This window comes from Nelumbo nucifera, chromosome 1 (genome assembly GCF_055504915.1).
Source record: "Nelumbo nucifera cultivar China Antique chromosome 1, China Antique-T2T, whole genome shotgun sequence".
Lineage (NCBI taxonomy): Eukaryota > Viridiplantae > Streptophyta > Magnoliopsida > Proteales > Nelumbonaceae > Nelumbo > Nelumbo nucifera.
Genome location: NC_142649.1, coordinates 213,263,905 through 213,284,721, shown reverse-complemented (window position 1 = coordinate 213,284,721; position 20,817 = coordinate 213,263,905). Strand labels below are relative to the sequence as shown.

The 20,817-nt window shown below is 38.7% G+C and overlaps 1 protein-coding gene across 1 annotated transcript; it reads left to right on the top strand.

Moving 5' to 3' along the window:
- The first annotated feature begins 1,338 nt into the window (after positions 1–1,338).
- On the top strand, positions 1,339–16,207 carry LOC104604760 (fiber). The gene is made up of 3 exons (XM_010269270.3): positions 1,339–1,517; positions 15,450–15,532; positions 15,888–16,207. The coding sequence occupies exons 1-3, from the start codon at positions 1,439–1,441 to the stop codon at positions 15,918–15,920; spliced, it is 195 nt and encodes a 64-aa protein (XP_010267572.1). The 5' UTR covers positions 1,339–1,438; the 3' UTR covers positions 15,921–16,207.
- The last annotated feature ends 4,610 nt before the right edge of the window (positions 16,208–20,817 follow it).

Here is a 20,817-nt window from a genome sequence, read left to right as displayed (position 1 = left end):
TTTATACATATATGTGTATATATGTAAATATTGCATATATATATATGTATGTATATATATTTGTATATGTATATATATTTGCATATATATATATATCTAGACATATATGCCAAAATATGTATATTTGTATATATAACTTTTGTATAGATATTTTACATACATAAATATATGTATACATATTTGCATAAATACATTTATATATGTATAATTTTAGGGTGGGTTCATTGACCAACCCGAGCCCGGCCCGGGCCTAAGCCCAACTCGAGTGCATCAAATTATAGGGCGGGATGGGCTTGGGTTGACCATAAACCCAACCCAACCCGCCCAACTTGCACCCCTACTCTCAGGGAGGATATGAGACCTTTATATAGGCATTGTTTGGCATGGGCTTCACGCACCACGTCCGAGATCTCCGGGAAGGCATGGCTGACTGATCCGAAGTCCTCGGAGGTAGTCGCGCAAGTAGACAGGCTTTGTGCCTTATTCGGTTTCCTTCGAAACATTCAATGCGGGAGCTGACTTCCGAGAGACTCGAAAGTGACGAGAAGCATGTAGAGGAGGTCGGCAAGTCCTCGAGGAGGTCGCTCCTCACGCCGAGGTCCATTAGACTGGTAACAATGAGGTACCACAGGTCAGCCCCAGACGAGGTGCTGCTAGCCGCTCTGCCGAGGTGCTCGAGTTGTGTACAAGGTGCTCAGACTTGTTTTGATGTGTTCCACCTTGACTTAGTGGGATCCGCAACTGTTCATGTGGTGTTGAGGTGTCATGTAGTGGTCCTGTTGTGCCATGTGTTTTTAGGTCAACAGAGGGCCAAATTTACCCTTATCAATTACTAATGCACTATCAACTTGGTTTAGTTTAATCTAACTACAAATGTTACTGCGTGCAACTTGGGTGGGTTGGGTTAGGATGTGGATTAATCAAGCCTAATCCAAAGTCTTAAACCTTTATTATGTCTAAGAAAATAACTATAAATTAATTTATTATGACTATATCTTAATTTTATATATTTATTGATATTTAAGTGATATTTACAAACAATTGAAACATTTAATCATTAATAAAGTAAAATAAATAAAATAAAACATTAACAAATAATATGAAAAATAATTATTTTATTAAGTAATTAACAATAATTTATTTTTTTATTAAAAATATTAATATAATTAATTTAAACTATTAAATTACTAAATTAATAAAATATTTTTATAATAAATTATTAAAATAAAGATTTAATTATTTAAATATTACAATCTTTATTTCACTTTTCTTGATAAATCCCGTGCCTCGCACGGGTCCCCGCTAGTAGATTATTATTTTTGAAAGGTCGCCGAGTTCTTCCCTCTTCAACATTAGTAGGGAATCCATTCAATTGACTTTGAAGACAAAAGGAAAAGAGTAGAAGAGCGATACTCTAACGCTAAAGAAGGGGATATCGATGGCGGTGATGGAGAAGCTTAAGATGTTCATCGTTCAAGAGCCGGTGGTCGCAGCTTCATGCCTCATCGCCGGTGTTGGTAAGTTTTCACTGCTATTGAACCCTAATTTCAGGAGCTGATCTTTGTCCCTCTTGATTTTGTTCGATTAATTAATCATTTATTCTTTTATAAGTTTTCATACAATGCAACGAGGATCTAGAAAACGTAACTGGAACTGAGCAAATAATCTGTTTAAGATTGAAGATTAAATGGGGGTTGATTATTCACCGTTGGAATTGTGTTCTTTTTTCTAACATTTTCCTAATCGACTTGATGTTCTCAACGATTAGATTTTTTTTTTTATTTTTATTTTTATTTTCACTCAGGGATTCATGGCATTCACGCATGTAAGCGCAAAAATATTGTTCCTAAGATATTTTACAGATTGCTTTTCAAGGTGATGAATAATACCAGTATTGTAAAGACTCAGTAATGACTAATGACCTACAGAATTTTTTGGGGCTTTTCTAAATCATTATCGTCGATGACAGATTATGTTTCCCCTAGTCTTCCTTTACCACTAAAAAATTCTTACGGGGTTGTAAGGCTCTTGACCAAGTGAAGGTCCATTTTAGAGGGCTCAAAACATCTCTTGCAATATTTATTGTTCGGTTTCTTTCATGTCTTTTTACTCCAGTCTGAATTCTCGCAATGAGGACTTCACTGTTCGAAGTATCTGGAAGTCTGCTTCTCCTTCCAAAGTAAAATCTTTAGCGTGGCCAGCTGCCCTAGGGAATCGTCTCATTCGAGACAAACTGATTAGCAGGGGCTAATCATCTTTCTATGCATTGCTACTTCACATCCGTGGTTTGTAGTACTGTCCTTGCACGTCTAGGTGGATTGGATGTTTACCACAATCCATATTGGCACTGTTGATGACTGGAAGCTTAGGGGCACAATTGTTTAGTCCCTTTGTCTGTATTCTGATGTGTATGGGAGGAGAGTAATGCTCAGGTGTTTTGAAAACATAAGCTCAAATGAGCAGGAGGTGCTAAGTAAATCAGGGAAAAGCTGTTCCCGTGGTTATCTGTAAATAAGAAGTTCAATGGTTTAGAACATACTAGATTTTTTGACAGGGATATCTTATTTTCTTGTTAATAGCCAGTTAATGGGAAATTTTATACATGGTTGTATTACAAGATGTATGCCGCTTTTTTGGTTTTTTGATTAATGAAATACTTTACCTTGTTTCCCCCCAAAAATGCTTTTTTTGATTATTTACAAAGGACCATTAATAGGCAATCAATTTAAGGAAGGAATTAGCAGTAGTGGCTTAATTGATGTTGTTTGAAAACATGAAGAATTAAAAGTTGCATGCTGCCTGTCTACAAGGCTATTTGCTTAAGGTTGTAGGATGGTAGGTACATATGTTCAAATTATTGGTTAAGAAATTGCACAGAGACTTGTATGGATTGAGGCATCTTGTCTTCTCTTATAGTAAATATAATACTTTTTGTCACTTATAAAAAATGCACATAGACTTGGACAGTTTTTTTGATAAGTAATGGAAATTTTATTAAAGATAATAAATTACAAATGCAGCCCCAAATAGGTACAAATTTTATTAATGACTGTTTCCCACAAAGAGGTGCAGGGTGCAGCCTCAAAACAAAACAAAAATTACAAATGAGCCCCAAATAACTGATTCCTATGCACTCCTTGCTTAGCTAGACGATCTGCCAATCCATTTGCAGATCTCCTTTCCCACTGAATTCCGACTTTTAAACTTGTAGTTAGCCATCTGAATCTTCTCATAGCCCCCTATAGGACCAAGGTGCAACTTGTACTGCTTTCTTCAGCAAGGGTGGTGTCTTAATACTAGTTTTGACCTCGTTGTATTCTAGTTCATCTTTGGCCAAGATTTTTTTCTGTAGCTTTGTAGAAGAACGAACATCTAAGAAACTTGGTTTTATTAAATTTCAAGGAGGCAAGAGGGTCAAGTGCTGCAATGCAGCAACAAAACAACTATTTTGTGCAGATAACAACAAGAGGATATGATAATATAGAGGATATCATAATGGTGAGACTGGCCTTTCATCTTTTTATTTCATTTCCTTTTGCTAACTTCATTTGGGAGTGGTTTTCCTCTCTGTTTGGTTGTAGATGGATTCCTCTTGCTAATTTGGAAAGCCTCTTTAGCTCACTCCTTCAGGTGTTCTAAAAGGAGAGGCAAACTTATGGGAAGATGCATTAGAGCAACATTTGCTTGGACAATTTGGGAAGAAAGAAATTTGAGGATCTTTGACGACAAAGAAAGAAGCAAAGAAGCTGTAGTTGAAGTGATAACTCTAAGGGGGATTAGCAGGGTGGTTGCTCCCTCGTGGGGTGCTTCCGGGGGGGGGGGGATTGTAACATTGTGGAAGAGGGATGTGGTTTTTGGAGGAGTTGATCGGAAAGTACTTGGTTTCCATAAAGTTTAAGCAGCAAGAGGATGATTATATGTGGATGCTCACAAATGTTTACAGACTGAATGACTACAGAGAGAGGATGGAGTTGTGGGAGGAATTGGCTGATGTTAGAGGGTTGTGGGATGGGCCCTGGTGCATGGGTGGGGATTTCAATGTGATCAGATTCTCGGAGGAATCCAATAAGGTTAATCAAAGGGTGACAAAAAGCATGAGGAAGTTTAACAGTTTTGTGGATGCCTTTGAGCTTAAAGAGATTCCCCTAGCCCATAAGACATTTACATGGTCAAATCTCCAATCTAGACCCATTTGCTCTAAGCTGGATAGATTTCTGTTCTCTTTGGATTGGGAGAACATTGGGGAACCTTGGCTTCTAGAGCTCTCCCAAGGGTGACCTCGGATCACTGGCCCATAGTGTTATGTAAGGAGGAAAGAAGGTGTGGAGGTCCTACCCCCTTTAGATTTGAAAATATGTGGTTAGTTTATCCAGGGTTTACTAACAAAGTGAGGGAATTGTGGTATGAGTGTAACCCACTAGTGGAATGGGAGGGGATGAGATTCCATAAGAAACTACAATTCTTGAAAGCAAAAATCAAGGAGTGGAATTTGGGAGGATAGAAGAAAGAAAGGGAGATCTGATGGATAAGATTGAAAGCCTTGACTCTAAAGAAGAAAGGGGAGAATTTGGAGAGGAAGACAATGATCTCAGGAGAGATTTGAGAAGATAGTTAGAGGATTGTCTGCACAAGGAGGAAATTAGTTGGAGGCAAAAATCTCGGTGTAAATGGTTGCAAGAGGGAGACAGAAATACTAGGTGTTTCTACTCTCTAGTAGATGGCAGAAGGAAAAACTTTATCTCCACATTGGTAGTAGATGGAGTTGAGATAGTACAACAAGAGGAGATTGTTTCCACTCTCTAGCAGATTGCAGAAGGAAGAACTTTATCTCCAAATTGGTAGTAGATGGAGTTGAATTAGTACAACAAGAGGAGATTGCCGGGGCCTGTGTGGAGCACTTAAAATCTATTCTAAGAAGGCCTGTGAGTAGAAGGGTGTGGGTAGAAGGATTGGATTGGCCAGATGTAGGGGTGGAGAACAGGAGAAGGTTGGAAATAAGCTTTAATTTAGAAGAGATCAAGGAGGCTGTGTTTTCTATGAATAGAACAAAAGCTCCAGGGCCGGATGGGTTCACAATGGATTTTTATCAGGATTGTTGGGATATCTTGAAAGATGATCTTTTGCGGGTGTTTGAGGAGTTTTTTAGGAGAGGAATTGTCAATTCGGGTGTGAACTCTACATTTATAGCCTTAATTCCCAAAAAGAAAGATGCATCCCACCCGAAGGATTTTAGGCCAATTAGCTTGGTTAATAGCTTATATAAGATCATTGCAAAAGTGTTGTCTTTGAGGCTGAAGAGGGTATTGTCAGATATCATTGCACACTATCAAGGAGCTTTTGTGAGTGGAAGACAAATTACTGATCAAATTTTAATTGCTAATGAGAGTGTGGAGAACTTTAAGAGGGATAAGAAGAAGGGAGCGGTCTGTAAGTTGGACTTGGAAAAGGCTTATGACTTGGTGGACTGGGATTTCTTGAGGAAAGTTTTGACTAAATTTGGGTTTGGGGCTAGATGGTGTAAGTGGATCATGGGTTGTGTCCGGAATTGTCATTATTCAGTACTAGTGAATGGGACAGTGGTAGATTTCTTTCTAGCCAATAGGGGTATAAGACAAGGAGATCCCCTTTCTCCTTTCTTGTTCATTCTAATTGCGGAGATTTTGGGGAAACTGATTCACAGAGCAGATTCTAGGGGGCTCATTAGAGGCTGGAGAGTTGGGAGGGTGGAAACCCCCTCACTCACTTACAGTTTGCTGATGACACGATTCTGTTTTGTGAAGGCGGTAATGTGAGTTTTATCAGGAACTTGAAGTCGGTGATACAACTGTTTGAGCAAATGTCCAACTTGAAGGTTGATATTGGGAAAAGCTGTGTAGTGGGGGTGAATTTGGAGGAGAGAGAGATTAGGGATAGTGTTGAAGTGCTGGGGTGTGAAGTCTCGGGGTGGCCTTTGAACTACTTAGGGTTTCCATTAGGTGATAATCCTATGAGAGAGCTTTTGGAACCTGGTGGTGGAAAGGTTTGAAAAAAGACTGGTATCCTGGAAAAAGAATTACCTCTCTCTTGGTGGGAGAATTACACTAATTAAGGCCACGCTTGCTAACTTACCCATCTTTTTCCTGTCGGTGTTTAAAATCCCAATGAAGGTTGCTAACAGATTGGAGAAGCTAATGAGAGATTTCCTGTGGGAGCCAGGAGAGGAGAAGAGGGATCATAGAGTTAGCTGGGAGATAGTGTGTAGGAGTAAGACTTGTGGTGGTTTGGGGCTTGGGAGTGTTAGGAGAAGGAATATGACTCTTTTGGGAAAGTGGTTGTGGAGGTTCCCTATGGAGAAGGAGAAGCTATGGGCTAGAATAGTGGCAAGTATACATGGGCTGGAGCACAATGGATGGGATGCTGGAATCAGAGCTAGGACCACAAGCAATTCTCCTTGGAAAGCCATTCATGACCTGCTACCAGTTTTCTCCCCTAATATCAGGTATGATTTGAATTCCGGTAACTCCATAAAATTTTGGGAACAAACCTGGGTGGGGCGTGCCCCTCTAAAGGATCAATTTCCTTCTTTGTATGCTCTTTCTGATTTGAGAAATGAGCCAATCTCGTCTATCACCACCCCGTCCTCTTCCACTTCTGGGATTGGGTGGAACTTGGGTCTAAGAAGGGATTTGAGGGAGTCAGACTTCGACAGTATTTTGAGCCTTATTGCACTTCTTGATGACGTTGTCTTAGACTCCATTAGGGCGGATTCTAGAATTTGGACACCTACCCCCTAGGGTTGGTAGTTTTTGTTGGGAAGCCTATCTGGAAAGAATCAACACTGGTGATCTACTCCAAAAGAAGAGACCCAATACTTGCTTGTCACTTCAGTGGTGTGTTTTTTGTAAAGCGGATGGGGAGACTGGTTTTCACCTACCGGTGTCTTGCCATTTTGCGAGGTCAATTTGGGATTGGGCTTTCTCCCTATTTGGATGTAGTTGGAATCCTCCATCAGACTTGTAGGGCCTTTTTTCCCCTTCTTTTTTCAGGTGGCGGATAAAAAGGGGAAGGACTATGTGGAGAGGAAACTCCAGGATATTCTCAGAAGTTGAGAGAGGAGTAGCAGATCTGAGGGCTATCATACATATTAGGCGGTACAGTGGCTGAAATCTTTGGAGCTATTCACAGACTACACTGTGGATGACATGTTGAGGAAGTGGGGTGAAATTGCAAATTGCACACGGACAAAGTCAGTAATGAGTGTGGCTTGGACCCCTTCACCTTCTTGAAATTAAACTTTGATGGGTGTAGTAGGGGAAATCCGGGACAATCGGGGATTGGGGGTGTTTTAGGGATGCAAATGGGGTCATTTCTTCTATGTTCTCAGGCCCAATTGGAGTGGGTGACTCCTTTAGAGCTGAGATCTTTGCAGTTATGGAAGGAGTCCGAAAAGCTAAGGGGTTGAACATCAGGAAACTCATAATTGAAGGGGATTCAGAGGTGGTGATAGGGTGGCTGATTAAAGATCACAATGGCTTATGGAAGTACAACAATGAGAGGAGGAAATTCAAGTGGCTGGTGCGGGAGATGGAAGTTAAGACATTTTGGGTTAAAAAATCGGCTAATTCCCTAGCTGACAGTTTAGCTAAACAAGGGGCAGAAAGGGATTCACTGTTTTGGGCTAAGCTATAACTTTTGTGTTTTTTCTTTTTTTTTTTTCCTTTTCTTGAGGTTCTTTGTTGCTCTTGGAAGATTAGTGTGTTTGTCTTCCTCTTGTAAATCTTCTATTGATGATTTAATGAAAGTGTTATTGATAAAAAAAATTGTTCATTCATTCGTCCTAATAAAATGTCTTCTTAAAAAGCAATTAGAACTATAAAATCATTATTTTTTTTGTGTGAAAACTAAGAATTTAAGACCTAATGTGGACTTGTTTGGGCTTGCCTCGAGGGGCGTGGCACAAAGGCGGCTCATAGAATCAGGAACGTAATATGTTTTACATTACATTAGATATGTGAAGTACCGCAATTGAGTGAAAAAAGAGATTAGAGGTTTTACATGCTTGAAAATGTTTTATATGTTTGATTTTATTTTTAAATTCTCATTTGACTATGCTTTACATCTTATGTTTATGTATTTTAATTTTAGATAGTAGGTTTTTTAAAACATTATTTTAAAATTTAGCTTTATATTTTTTAATAATATTATGTTTAATATTTTTTGACGTTTTTGATTTTTTTGGCATTTTTTTGAATTTTCTGACATTTTTTGATTGATTGATTTATTTTTTTTGTATTTTTGCGCCTTGCTTCAAAAAGATGCTTGCCTCGCCTTGCGCCTCAGGCACAAATTGACCCCTGTGCCTTTTTTGCACCTTGCACTTTTAAAGGACTGGGACTACATTGATGGTAATAGCTTCAATGACAGCTTCTATACTTTTTTTTTTTCATGGAAGAGCCTTTGATTCCTCTCCTCCCAAATTGTCCAACTCACCGCTGCCCTTGTACAGCTCCACAGAATTCTTCCCCTTTTCTTTGACTAGCTTAGGAAATTATAAGCGAATAGGCTTTGTACACCAGGAGTAGGGCTCCACCTGTACCCAAACAAAGAAAGGAACCATTCCCAAATTGAGGAAGAAAAAGGGCAGGAAGTCAACAAGTGATAGCAATTCTCACCATTAACTTTGCACAGGGAGCACCAGTGAGGGGAAAGGCACCAATTGGGTCTTCTTCTTTGTAGTAGCCCACAAGTATTAATTCTTTCCAAATACATTTCCTAGCACAAATGGCTAACCACCCAGCCTGAGAGGAATAGGATTACATCAAATCTCTTTGGATGGAAAGGAAGGCCCTTGGCTTTCACTTGGTTGAATAAGGGCTGAAAAAATGGAATCACAAAAGAAGGAACCTGAGGGTGAGGGGGTCTAGATTCTCCTATCCCTATTGCTACCTTCCAATCACACCCCTTCCAAGTTCTGTAGGAGGTCAATGACAGTGTTCATTTCATAATCATGTAGCCCTCTTCTGAAACCCGTTCTTAATTCCTTTCAGAACATCAAAAAGTTCTGCCCTAATGGAGTCCCCAATTCCAATTGGATCTGAAAACAATTGCTTCAGTATGACCCTCATCATCCCTGAAAATTCCCACTCTAGAAAGATCCAGATTTCCCATGTTGCTTCCATCAAAATTGAGCTTTATGAAACCTTCTTTACGTGGTGACCAACATCTTTGAACTACTATCTTTTTAGAGAAGGTGGTGGCTGCCACTTCCCCCACTTCCTTAGGATATCATCAATTGAGAAACATGATAAAACATCCAATGTTTTGAGCTGGTTAATGTGGCATTGACTCCTAGGTTAATTCTCCCTCATAGAATTCATTGAAAACTTCCAAAGGTCTTCTTAAGGAATCTTCCAACAATCTTGGTAAAATGTCATGGAGAAACCATTTAATCCAAGTGTCTTTGAATTATTTATTGCTCAAATATTGGTTTTCAATTTCATCCAAGTCACCATGCTTTTCCAAACCTGATACTTGGTTACTTTCCAATCCAGGCCAATCTAAATTTTCCACCTTTGTTTTCACATATGAGGTATGGCAGTATATGGATTTTGAAATGATCCAAAAAAGGCACTTGCTATCTCTTGTTGATATGTGATCTCCTCCCCACTAATCACCAACTTGGAAACATTATTCTTCTTCCCTCTTCTGTTTGCCAAAAGGTAGAAGAATTTTGATTTTCCATCCACTTCTTTGCAAGGTTCAAAATATTGATACACCTGATATTGCCGGTAGAGGCATATCGGGCAGTATCGGTAGTTTTTTTTTTTTTTCAAATCGATTCAGAGGGGCCAGTTTAAGGCCCATCCACCCCCTGAACCGGTCAAAACTCCGATACATCCTCTGTAGGGGCGTATCGGGAAGCTCCCGATACGATACATATCGATATTTTGAACCTCGCTTCTTTGATCCACTTATATCTTGCCTTTTTCCTCAAACTTATTTATTCTCTTTTGAGAATTGTTTCTAACTCTTTTTGCAAATGCCACTTAAGAGACTTCTCTTCGTCCAGATTTTTTTTTTTTTGTGGTTCCTTGTCTAATTCCTCAATTTGCCATAAAATCTCGTTCTTATCTCATTCCTTCCAAACTCTTGTTTGTTCCACTGTCATAGCTACCTTTTTAGGCACTGTTAGTATTATTTTATTTTACTTTTTGTAGAATTTACATCCGTTCCATCTAAGTTCTAACATTCCTTACTTCCTCCGCGAAACCTACAAATTACCCTTAAAAGAAGGGTGGGTTATTGGCATGTTGTTAAGTCTAAAAGAGGTTGGATTATTGACATTGTTTTTCTGTAGTGGGCAGCAGATGCCAATTATTTAAGGTAGGCTGAGGTAAAGCTTGATAAGATAATCCAATCCAATGTTATTCCCAATCTACTGTAAATAGGAATTTATCAAGCTTTGAATATGAAGGTTCCCTTTGGAAATTTGACCATGTGAAGCTGGAAGATCCTAGTCTTTATTCTTTTAGTCCACACTCATTGATGAATTGATTAAATTTTCTCATGCTAGTTATGATGCTTTGGTTGTTATTCGACTCATCTATGTTCCCAAAGTCTTCTTATCGAGTATAACTCCTTCCAAAAGTCACTACTGTTTTTGTATTTGTTTAGTTGGAGTTATCTGACACATCTATGAAGTTACATTAAAACCCCCACCCCAGCATCATGGCCCTTCCCAAGTTTTTTCTTTCTTTTCTTTTTTTTTTTTTGAAAGTATAAGTTAAAGTATTTCATTTCAAAAAATGGGCCACATTACAATTAAGTCTCTGTGCAATGAGAAGGTGTTCAGAGATAAACCATCAACCCAATACACCCATCCCTCAAAAGAACTAAAAACTCCTTACAAAAAGGAAGTCTGAATAAAAAAAGGAAGAAATATGCTTATTTCTAAATAAAGGATGTATTGCCAACCAAGAGTGAACCATCCCCATAATCCTGTTCAGAACTTCTTCCTTTGAAGAGTGCTTTCTTTTGCAGATTCTGCTATTTCTTTCACACCATAGTGCCCAGAAGACAGCAGCAGGTAGGATGCTCCAAGCTACCTTACCAGCCATGGATAAGCCTCCCAGAGCCCATGCCTCTATGAAGCCCTTCACATCAGCCGAGAAGCACATCGTAACTCCAAACAGACTCAGCATATTTATCCACACCCAGTTAGAAAAATTGCAGTGAATCAACAAGTGCCCTTCCCTAAGTCTTCTTATTGAGTACACTCCCAAAAGTCACTTCTCTCTGTATTGATTTTGTTTATACATGTTTGTCATAGCCCATTAAATCCTTCCTCCACATTTTTTTTTTACTTTGATAGACACTGTGCAATACCCCGCTAATTCCTCCTCACATCCATACTACTATTTTTTTGATAGATACCGCATTAATACTATTTATTCCACATAAATAATATCCTGATGCTCCCCAAGGTTCAAAAAATCGCAACTTAACAGGGAAGCACCATGGCCCTTCCCCGAGACTTGGGGAGGCACCATGGCCCATCCTTAAGTCTCTTATTGAGCACAATTCCTCCTCAAAGTCACTTCTCTTTCTGTATTGATTTTGTCTATACATGTTTGTCATAGCCCATTAAATCCATCCTTCACATTTTTTACTTTGATAGACACTGTGGCAATACCCCACTAGTTCTTCCCCACTAGTTCTTCCTCAATTCATACTATTATATTATTGGTAGATACCACATTCCCAAGGTTTAAAATGTTGCAGCTTGTCAGTGCGTATCATACGATATATGTATAGTTTTTAAGTTTTAGGCCCCATTCATTTACAATAGGGGGGGAGTTGGTCAATAGGTATCTCTTTCCCATTGACCAACTTTACAACATTCTTTTTGCATTAACTACTGGGCCCCATGGTAAAAAGAGTTTCACTTACTCGGGTAAAATTTACCCATCTCCTAGTCCCAGGTGGGTAAGTCACTTTCCCATCTGGGGGAAAAATTATAAAACATAATGGGACAAGTTTGCCCATTTGACATTAGCTTTTTATGGGTAAAAAGGTAATTATATTACTTACCCGGGAATAAAAAGAACATGGATAAGTGAACTTACCCAGGAAACATTTACCTGGGTAAGTACACACTTACCCGGGTAAGTTACACAATTCTAAACGAACAAGGCCTTAAAGGTTTCAAACATTACTATCAGCATATCAAACTATTCTGACTTTATTTTATTGAGAAAACAAATAAAAGGTTTAGGTGAGTTTTGAGGTGTCAACATGCATGATACACAAAATTTCCATATTGTGCATGTCAATATTTAGAATCTTGTTGTCCCCAAGCAGGTGCCATGGACTGACTAATACTTCTGCAAGCCCAGTCTAACTGCTTCTTATTCTCCTTTTGTTTCCATTGTTTTTGACTCCTGTGTCAAAACTATACCCAGTTCTTACTTTCTCATCTCTTTTATTATTGTCCTCTTTCTTGCTTTGCCTAGTCCTTTGACATCCCAACTAATGATCCTCGTCATTACTTTCTTGAATGCCCTCTATTTTAATCCATTCTCCCATCAACTCTTCTTCCTCTCCTTTCATTGTACACTTTCTTTACAATAGTCAGTTCCACACTTAGCCTTTCCACTTCATTTATTTTTCTTCTCTTCTTTTTTCCTGTTTTGAGTTTTTCCTTGTTTAGACCTTTATCTCTTTCCAATTTGTTATTTCTAATCCTAAATCTTCTACAAATTTTCTCACTGGACTTTTTACCTGGTTATCCTCATGCTTGCCTTTCATTCCTTGTTTATTAGTTTGTGCTTGTTCAGGACTTGGTATTACCTTTGCTGTTCCTTTCCTCTTATTTCCCATCATTCTTCTCCACATCCAGAAGGACCAGAATCAACAAGTTACCATAGTATTCCTCTTTCAGCTTCCAAGTTCTCTGTACCCCCTTTCCATGGCATAAGGTAGGGTGATGTACTTGGCTTGGTTCACATTTAAATCTGCTTTCCAAGCAGGAACTGAAAAGGTTGAATTATTGTCATATGCCTTGGGGTGATGGAGAACGAGTGTGGGATTTGGGAATAGGTGGGGGATAGTCCACTGTCCACAGATATCTTGGTACCTACTACCCAAAAATTTATTGCTGATCGGTTGACTTCTGACTGTCTTTTGGGGGTGATTACAAGGAGTTTTCAGTCCTTGATGAGAGTTTATAGGTGTTCTCCTTCATACATATTATTCCCCTTGGGCAGCATTTAGTTGGGATTATTATCTCCTATACGTACACCCTGCCTTTGTAATTGTATGTTCACTAAAGGTTCCTTGTTCTTTTGGTATTCAGTTGATTCAGCTCTTTTGGGAGATCTATCATGTAGCCTTTCCCACTTTTGTGGTCTTCAAATAATATGGCATTGTTTAATATCTCTCTTCTTGCATCAGGCCATCAATTTCACCACTTCCAGTGCTTAATTAGTTCTCTGACCTTTCACATTCTGATTCGTTGCTAATTTTGATCCACCTAAGTACCTAACATCAGCGTTTGCTTTTTGTTATCCTCATCCTTCCTATAGTATTGGAGATATGTCTATCATCAATAGAAGGTGGATTATAGGGTTGATCTACAGGCAAATTTTATATTAAAAACAGACTTTAAACCACTAATATTAGTTGAGAAAGTTACCAATTGATGGTATAGGGCTGTTAGGCACCCAACCTTAGAGTCCCTAGGTTGGGATCAGCCATCATCCATCCATGTATCAGAAATTGGGTAGGTCATATTGTGCCTGAGTAGGAAATTTCTACCATTTCATAAAATATATAATATGCTAAACTGCTGCACCATTTCTTATTATATGCGCTTTTTTTTAGTTTGTTAGTAGTACTCTTTTAATCTATAAATATGAGATTTGAGTCATTGCCCAAATTTATTGAGATTTATGGTTTTCTTATCACCTAGATATCTTTTCTATGATGGCGCCAACTAGCTCAGTTGGTAAAAGTCTCTAGCTGGTTGTGGCGGACACTTGGGATCAAATCCTGTTGTCACCGGGGTTGGGGGTTTTATGAGTAGGGGGACAGGCTATCTCCCCTTCCCTTGGCCCCCCATGTTTGTGTAGCCACATGAAGCCATAAAAAAGGTACCTTATAAAACCTGAAATGCTTGGTAACTTTGACCTCGCAGATGACCTCCTTTCAGATTGGAGGATTCCTGTGAAAGAAGACGAAGTCAGAGGGCTGGTGGGATATCTCAGGCTTAGGTCTCTGACGATCAAGTCAGTAAAACCGAGCTATCCGAGGTGGTTAGGCTGGTAATTAATGAAGCCAATAGTATGAAATGAATGCAGAACTTACCTTTAAATAGGTTTCGGATGCCCATGCCAAAAGGATACGTGTCGGAGAGGTTTTGGACACCTGGAGCTTGGGCAGGACACTAGCCTCATCATGTGTGGCTGTCCCATCATCCAGTGGGCCCCGGACCTCCTCCATGCATCAGTTGGCATTTTGAACATTGTAACAATTTATTGATCTGGGTAGGTTGTTGAAACCTAGCTGGTTTTCAATGGTTCTGTTGGGTTTTGATCAGTTTGACCGTTTCCCAGCCATCTGGAAAACTGGGATATTAAAAAACCAGAATGGCCTCCAGTTCCCGAGTCTCCTGGTTTCACTGACTGGTCCTGTCTGAGTCTTGCAACACTTGTACAGAAGTAAGTTGCTTGCATTTGTCCTGCACAAGACCTGCGCAGGACTTGCAAGTGGACTATGGAATTCCACCAGCTATTATCTGACAGATTTGACTAATTTATGTATGAATTTGAAGATGACAACAATTTATTAGTGGTAGGAGAGTTTATTGCTTTAAATTTGCTTTAACATGCTTCAAATACACAATAATACATGATGAATAATACTCAACTGAAATGTGATGAGTGAAAATCAATAATAAGCAAGCAATTTAGTGTTTTGCAGAACTATATTAGAGTGCTTATATGGGCATCAAAAAACAAATGTGTGTGTGCTCAGGCTCATTGAAAAGCACCAAATTTTCCCATTACAACAAAATTTGTTATGATCAACCATATTACCAATCACATTATACCAACACATGATCAAGTCACCACATCATAAAAAGATGTATATTAAATTTAGAATATCTCAAATTGATCATGATCTGATTGATATAATGGCTCACAACATGTATTAACTTATCATGCAAAGGTCCATTCCAAGTGTTCAAGAGTTTTATTGGCAAGAATGGATATGGCACCTAGAATGGAAGTCTGGAAAGAAGAAAGCTTTCTTACAATTAAGTGATTGTGATGAATCACCAGTATTCTACAACTAGTTGATTGTGGAATGACTAGTAGTATTTGTTACTATTTAGCACTAATTTTTTAAACGTTACATGACTTGTATAGCGGGTTTTGCTCATCTAATGCGGTAATTCATTTGAATTTCAGGTCTCTTTCTTCCAGCTGTGGTCAGGCCTATTTTGGATTCATTCGAGTCATCCAAGCAAGTTCCACAACCTGCTTTGAGTGATGTAAGTAATTAAGTTTTGATTGATGACAATGTCCATCCAAAATTCCCATTTTCATCTTAAGAACTGTCCTGACTGGGCCTTTATTTGAGAAGTCTGGCTCAGGTAATGTGATTTCCTATTATTGCATGAAGATAGTAATTTTTAAGACATTGCACCTGAATATTAGATTATTAGTCCTTTCCATTTGAAAAAAAAGGCAGATTTTGATATCCATTTTCAAATAATTATGCCTTGGATTTGCATAAAGTGCTAGATTTATTTACAAGCCTTTAAACTATGATTACACAAATAAACATTAATAACGTATTGATTTGCAAGGAATAGGTTTAACCTTTTTCTGATTACCATTTTGCAGGTGGTTGCTGGAATGACGGGTAAAAAACAGTAATTTGGCCAGAGTTGTAATTGGCAGCCGTTATTTTGATCTGATCACTCGTGGAATAAGCCTAAGCCCTCGTCGTGTTATTTTGATCAAATAGGTCCCATTGTTTTTTTTTTTTTTTTATCTGATCACTATGAGCTCTGCCTTGATCCCGGAGAAACGGAAAATGTAGAGTTGGTGATGCAGTGCTCTTGACTGTGGGTTGGTGAGAAGCGAACTATTGAACCAAAGGAGTGTTGGGGCTACTTGTCTAAAGCAATTTTTTTACTCAATAGTTTTCATTCATAGGGCTAGTCAACAGTGTTTACAGCCTTCATTAAAAATTCTGCTCGGAATTACAATCAGAAGAGGAGGGGGTTAAACCAAGGGAATAAGGTGGAAATAGAAAGAGCATGCTTGTCCAGTTTATGACTTAATGTGCTGCTTGATTAAACACTTGAGAAACCTAATGAACCGAGCAGTGATGGATCATTCATCATAGACATGAGGAGTTCGCAATCTTCAATGGTATTTCTGATTCTCCAAGGATGAATGCAATCAGAGTTCAACAAACACTTGATAACTGTTAGAGAATCTCCCTCAAGAATAACGGAACACACCTAAGGCCACAGCAAACGTGAGAGTTAAAAGTGTTGCCTGAGCTTCAATTTCCAAAGGATCCCCTAAAGGTATCTTCACGGATCTTGCATAGCAGAATTCACCATTAGAATCTCTAAGTAAAAACTCTGCACCTCCACCATAGTTATTTAATGCCCCATCGGAATTATGTATAAGAATGGATGATGGAGGCTTCTCCCGACTAGAAGGTGCCGGGTATAAGGATTCCAAATGTGGAAGCATTTGAATCACCTAGAGTGGATGGTATAAAGTATAAACTCTATTTGCGATTGACAAGCAAAAATCACAGAGATAGGTAGAAAAAGGTTTGTTCTCCATCATAGTCTTGCATCGAGCTTTTAAAAAATGCCACGTGTATTACCCCCTGTGCAAGCATTGATAAAGAAGATGGGTGTAGTGGATTTTCTAATTGAAACCAATGAAGTAGCCAATCCTGAATGTTCCAACGAACACAATTTTCTATCCGTAACAAAAATTTAGAGGCAAACCAAACTTTTCTAATAAGTAGGCATGTAAAAAATAGATGTGTGATAGATTCATCCTCTAACTCATATAGACGGCATTGAGGATTAATTTGTTGAGAATGGCGAACCCAACTAATAATGCAACTATAGGTATAGCACTAACTATACACCTCCACAAGAAAATGTGAATCCTAGGTGGCGAATTTTTTATCCTCCGAAAAGATTTCCATGCAACTTCACCAAATGCATAGATAGAAGACGAAGAATGAGCATTTTGATCAGAGAGATACCTGTAGGCCGAGGAGGATATTAGTTTACCATGAGTAGTATTTAGCCATATAAATACATCGTCCATGTCATGATTGTATCCTGGTAGTTGAATTGAATTTGAAGAGATCGTGGAAGGAGACCAAATCAGCCCCCACAACGTCCCACAGCATATCCCCACTGTGTATTCGAAACATCTCCCGATGATAATTCCAGAAATGATGAAATCATCATTGAGAGATGTTCCCAATGCACGGTGGGAATGTACTGTTAGAAGTTGTGAAGGGCTGATTTGAACTCTCGTGGAAACTATTGGCTTGTCAAAATATTCCTACAACCGATTAACCATCCACACGTGTGAATCCGGATGTATAAAATTAGCCACATGGATAGGTGATAAAGAGTGAGTTAGAGCTGATGGTAGTGTTTCTGGAGACTCACCGAACATAACCAACAGGGGTCTGTTCATAACCAATGGACCATCCATTTCCAAATAACCATCAACACCCCCAACATGGATGATGATGATGATGATGACATTTAAGCATGCTCGACCTTGTATGTGACAAGGTAGACCGAATAGGGGCTGACCAAAAATTATGATTTCCATGTAAATATTTAGATGTCAGGATTTGAACCCACACCTGATTTCCTTCAATCAAAAACCTCCAACATAATTTCATGAGTAAATTTAACAGCTGAAAATCTTTGAATCCTAATCCTCCAAGTGACTTGGGATTATTTGATCACAGTGGCTGGTGGGTTTGGGAGAACAACTTAATTGACATTGCATATGTCGGGACTCGGGAGAGAGTTCACAGTACTTTGAACCAACACCGTTCTGCTTGCATGAGATAAAAACTGAATTTTCCAAATATTCTACAGTCTCCCTTTGACTCTATCTTTATCAACGTCTTTGCAACCTATTAATTCATGAACATGACAACCTAGTATATTTCGTGTTTAGTCATCATTCTAACACCCAAAAGGTTAGTAATTCTCAGTCTTCCTCTGTGATGAACATTATCACTGAAAAAAATTGATGATTTATCAAAGCTGACCCGTTGCCTTGACCAAGAACAGAATTGATGAATTAGCTCTTTGATCCTGGATACTTCCCGCATGGGGCCCTGGCCAAATATGTGAATATCATCCGCATACATAATATGCGGATGATTCAAGATCATCCCACCAGAACCAAGCTGTAACCCTTTAAGATCATCGTGATGTAGAGCGTGTAGCAACATCGGTCCTCCATAAAATATCCGCCCCTAGAATAAACAAATATGGAGACAAGGGGCATCCCTGCCAGAGACCTTTGTGAGGTTGGAAAGGCACTGAAGGTTCACCATTAATATAAAATAGAATAAAAGTCTGTAGCTACACAGTTAAAGATCAGTTGATTGAAGGTTTTAAAAAAACTGCTCTCATTTTGAACATCATTAACAAGAAATTCCGCTCCATGCGGTCATAAGCTTTAGATAAATCCAATTTCCTTATAAAGAACCATATGGGTCGGTCACTCTTCTTTTGGTTTTGGATACTCTCTAGGACCTCAGTTGCAATTATACAGTTATCAAGGATTTGTCGGCCTCGGGTGAAAGCCGTTTGCATGGGAGAAATTAAACGAGGAAGTAAGCTCTTCAATCTAGCAGTGATTATTTTTGTAACAATTTTGTAACTGACATTTGTTAGGCCTGTAGGCCTAATGTCAAGACGCCATTTCAGCACCTTTTTTTTAGGGATCAAAACTACTATATTAGTTCCATTAATCGATTTCAGATATTCCAGGTGAGCAAATAAGTTTTATTTGAATGAAGCAAACCAAGTCAGTTCCAATTTCTTCTCAACATTTCTAGTGAAACAAGGCTGAGATGCTATTTAGTAGGACGAATTACATATAAAACTGTCCTAACCTCCTTAGTAGTGACATCACAAGGAGCAAACTCAACAGGGATATCATTAAAAGAAGGTGAAGTAGAAGAAAAAAGCTCAATAAAATAATTTTTTTATTGTACCTTCAATAACCGAGGGGGTCAAAAGTTCAAAATCTTTTCAGCAGAAGATATTATTTTTGCGCATTCGATTGGAAGCAAACATATGAAAGACCTTGTTGTTTCGATCCCCAGCCTGTAACCAATTACAACGGGCACGTTGATGCCAATAGAAGTCCTCGAGTTGTAGAATATGATTTTTCTTCTTGTAAATTAGGTTCAGTTCTAAACCGTTGACTGAAGAGCTGCTATTCGGGCTCGGATAACCTCCCTTCTTTTCTTTAACTGGTCCAATATTTCAAATTAATTTTAGTCGATGGGAACTGGGGAGATATATTACTGTCTCGCCAATCTTTCAATGAGCTGGTTGGACTTTGGGAGATAGCAGCTTCCAAAATAGTCTCTACATGTCTTTTAAGACTGAAATCTGCGTCTATGTTCATCTAGACAATACCAAATGAAGTAGTTAGGGGGTGAACAAGAAAAACCAAAAAACTGAACCGAATTGAAAATTCTTGTTAACTGAATTAATTGGTTCAGAAAACAGAAGGTACTGGTTTAGTTTCTATTAATCAATATAAAAAATCGATTATTAATCGAACCAACTGGTATATATATATATATTTATAATATATAATACATTATTTATTATTTATAATATAATATTTTATATTTATTATATATAATACTATGAAAATAAAAAAATCAAAAAACTGATGAACAAAACCGACAATTGGATGGATCAATTTGGTTTCAGTTACTGGTTTTTCAAAAATCAGTACCACTGGTTCGATTTAAAAAAAGGGCCAACAATTCAGTTAGCAAACCTGGTTTGGCCTGGATTGGAGATGTTCGATACAGTGCAGGAGATTAGAATTTGCATCTGAGCTAAATGAAAAGTATCCAATTGAAGTTGAAGATAAAGAAAACTTGCCAGCTTTGGCATTCTTAGCTCCATATCCGTCGGGACATGTAATGCTTTAACAAGAGAAACATTCAAAGGATTATTAATTAATTATCTGGTAAAAGCATAGAGGAACCATTTGACAGTACTTGACACAGCCGATATTATAGTGTAACTCCCATGCTTTGACGGAGTTACAACTGGTACGTCCAAATGTAGTTCCCCGGCCCGTCCACGTTAGCCATTCTGGCAATTATAACTGAAGATATATAGCAGTTGCAGTTTCGAAGGTGCAACCGAAGAGCTCTCTCGAACAATTGACGGAGTAGTTTCTGTCACTGTCGGCCGGTGGAGAAAGCAAAATTGAAGATGTTGAACGGGTCAGTAATGATGGTGTTTCCTTACTAGTAGTCGTTGTAGGATCTCTAGGTTCTGCCAGCAAACCAGGTACAGGTAGTGACATGATGTCCTCAGTGAGCCGATCTCCAGATAGGGCTTGAAATTGGATAACAAGTTCTGGGTTGTCACAAGTATTCAAAACGATCGACATCCGGCCGATGACGAATCCGACATGCTGCCACCTCATGCTCGACTCTGGCACAAAAAGAACAATAACGGGCAAGGCATTTGTATTGATGAATACAATCGGGGATATT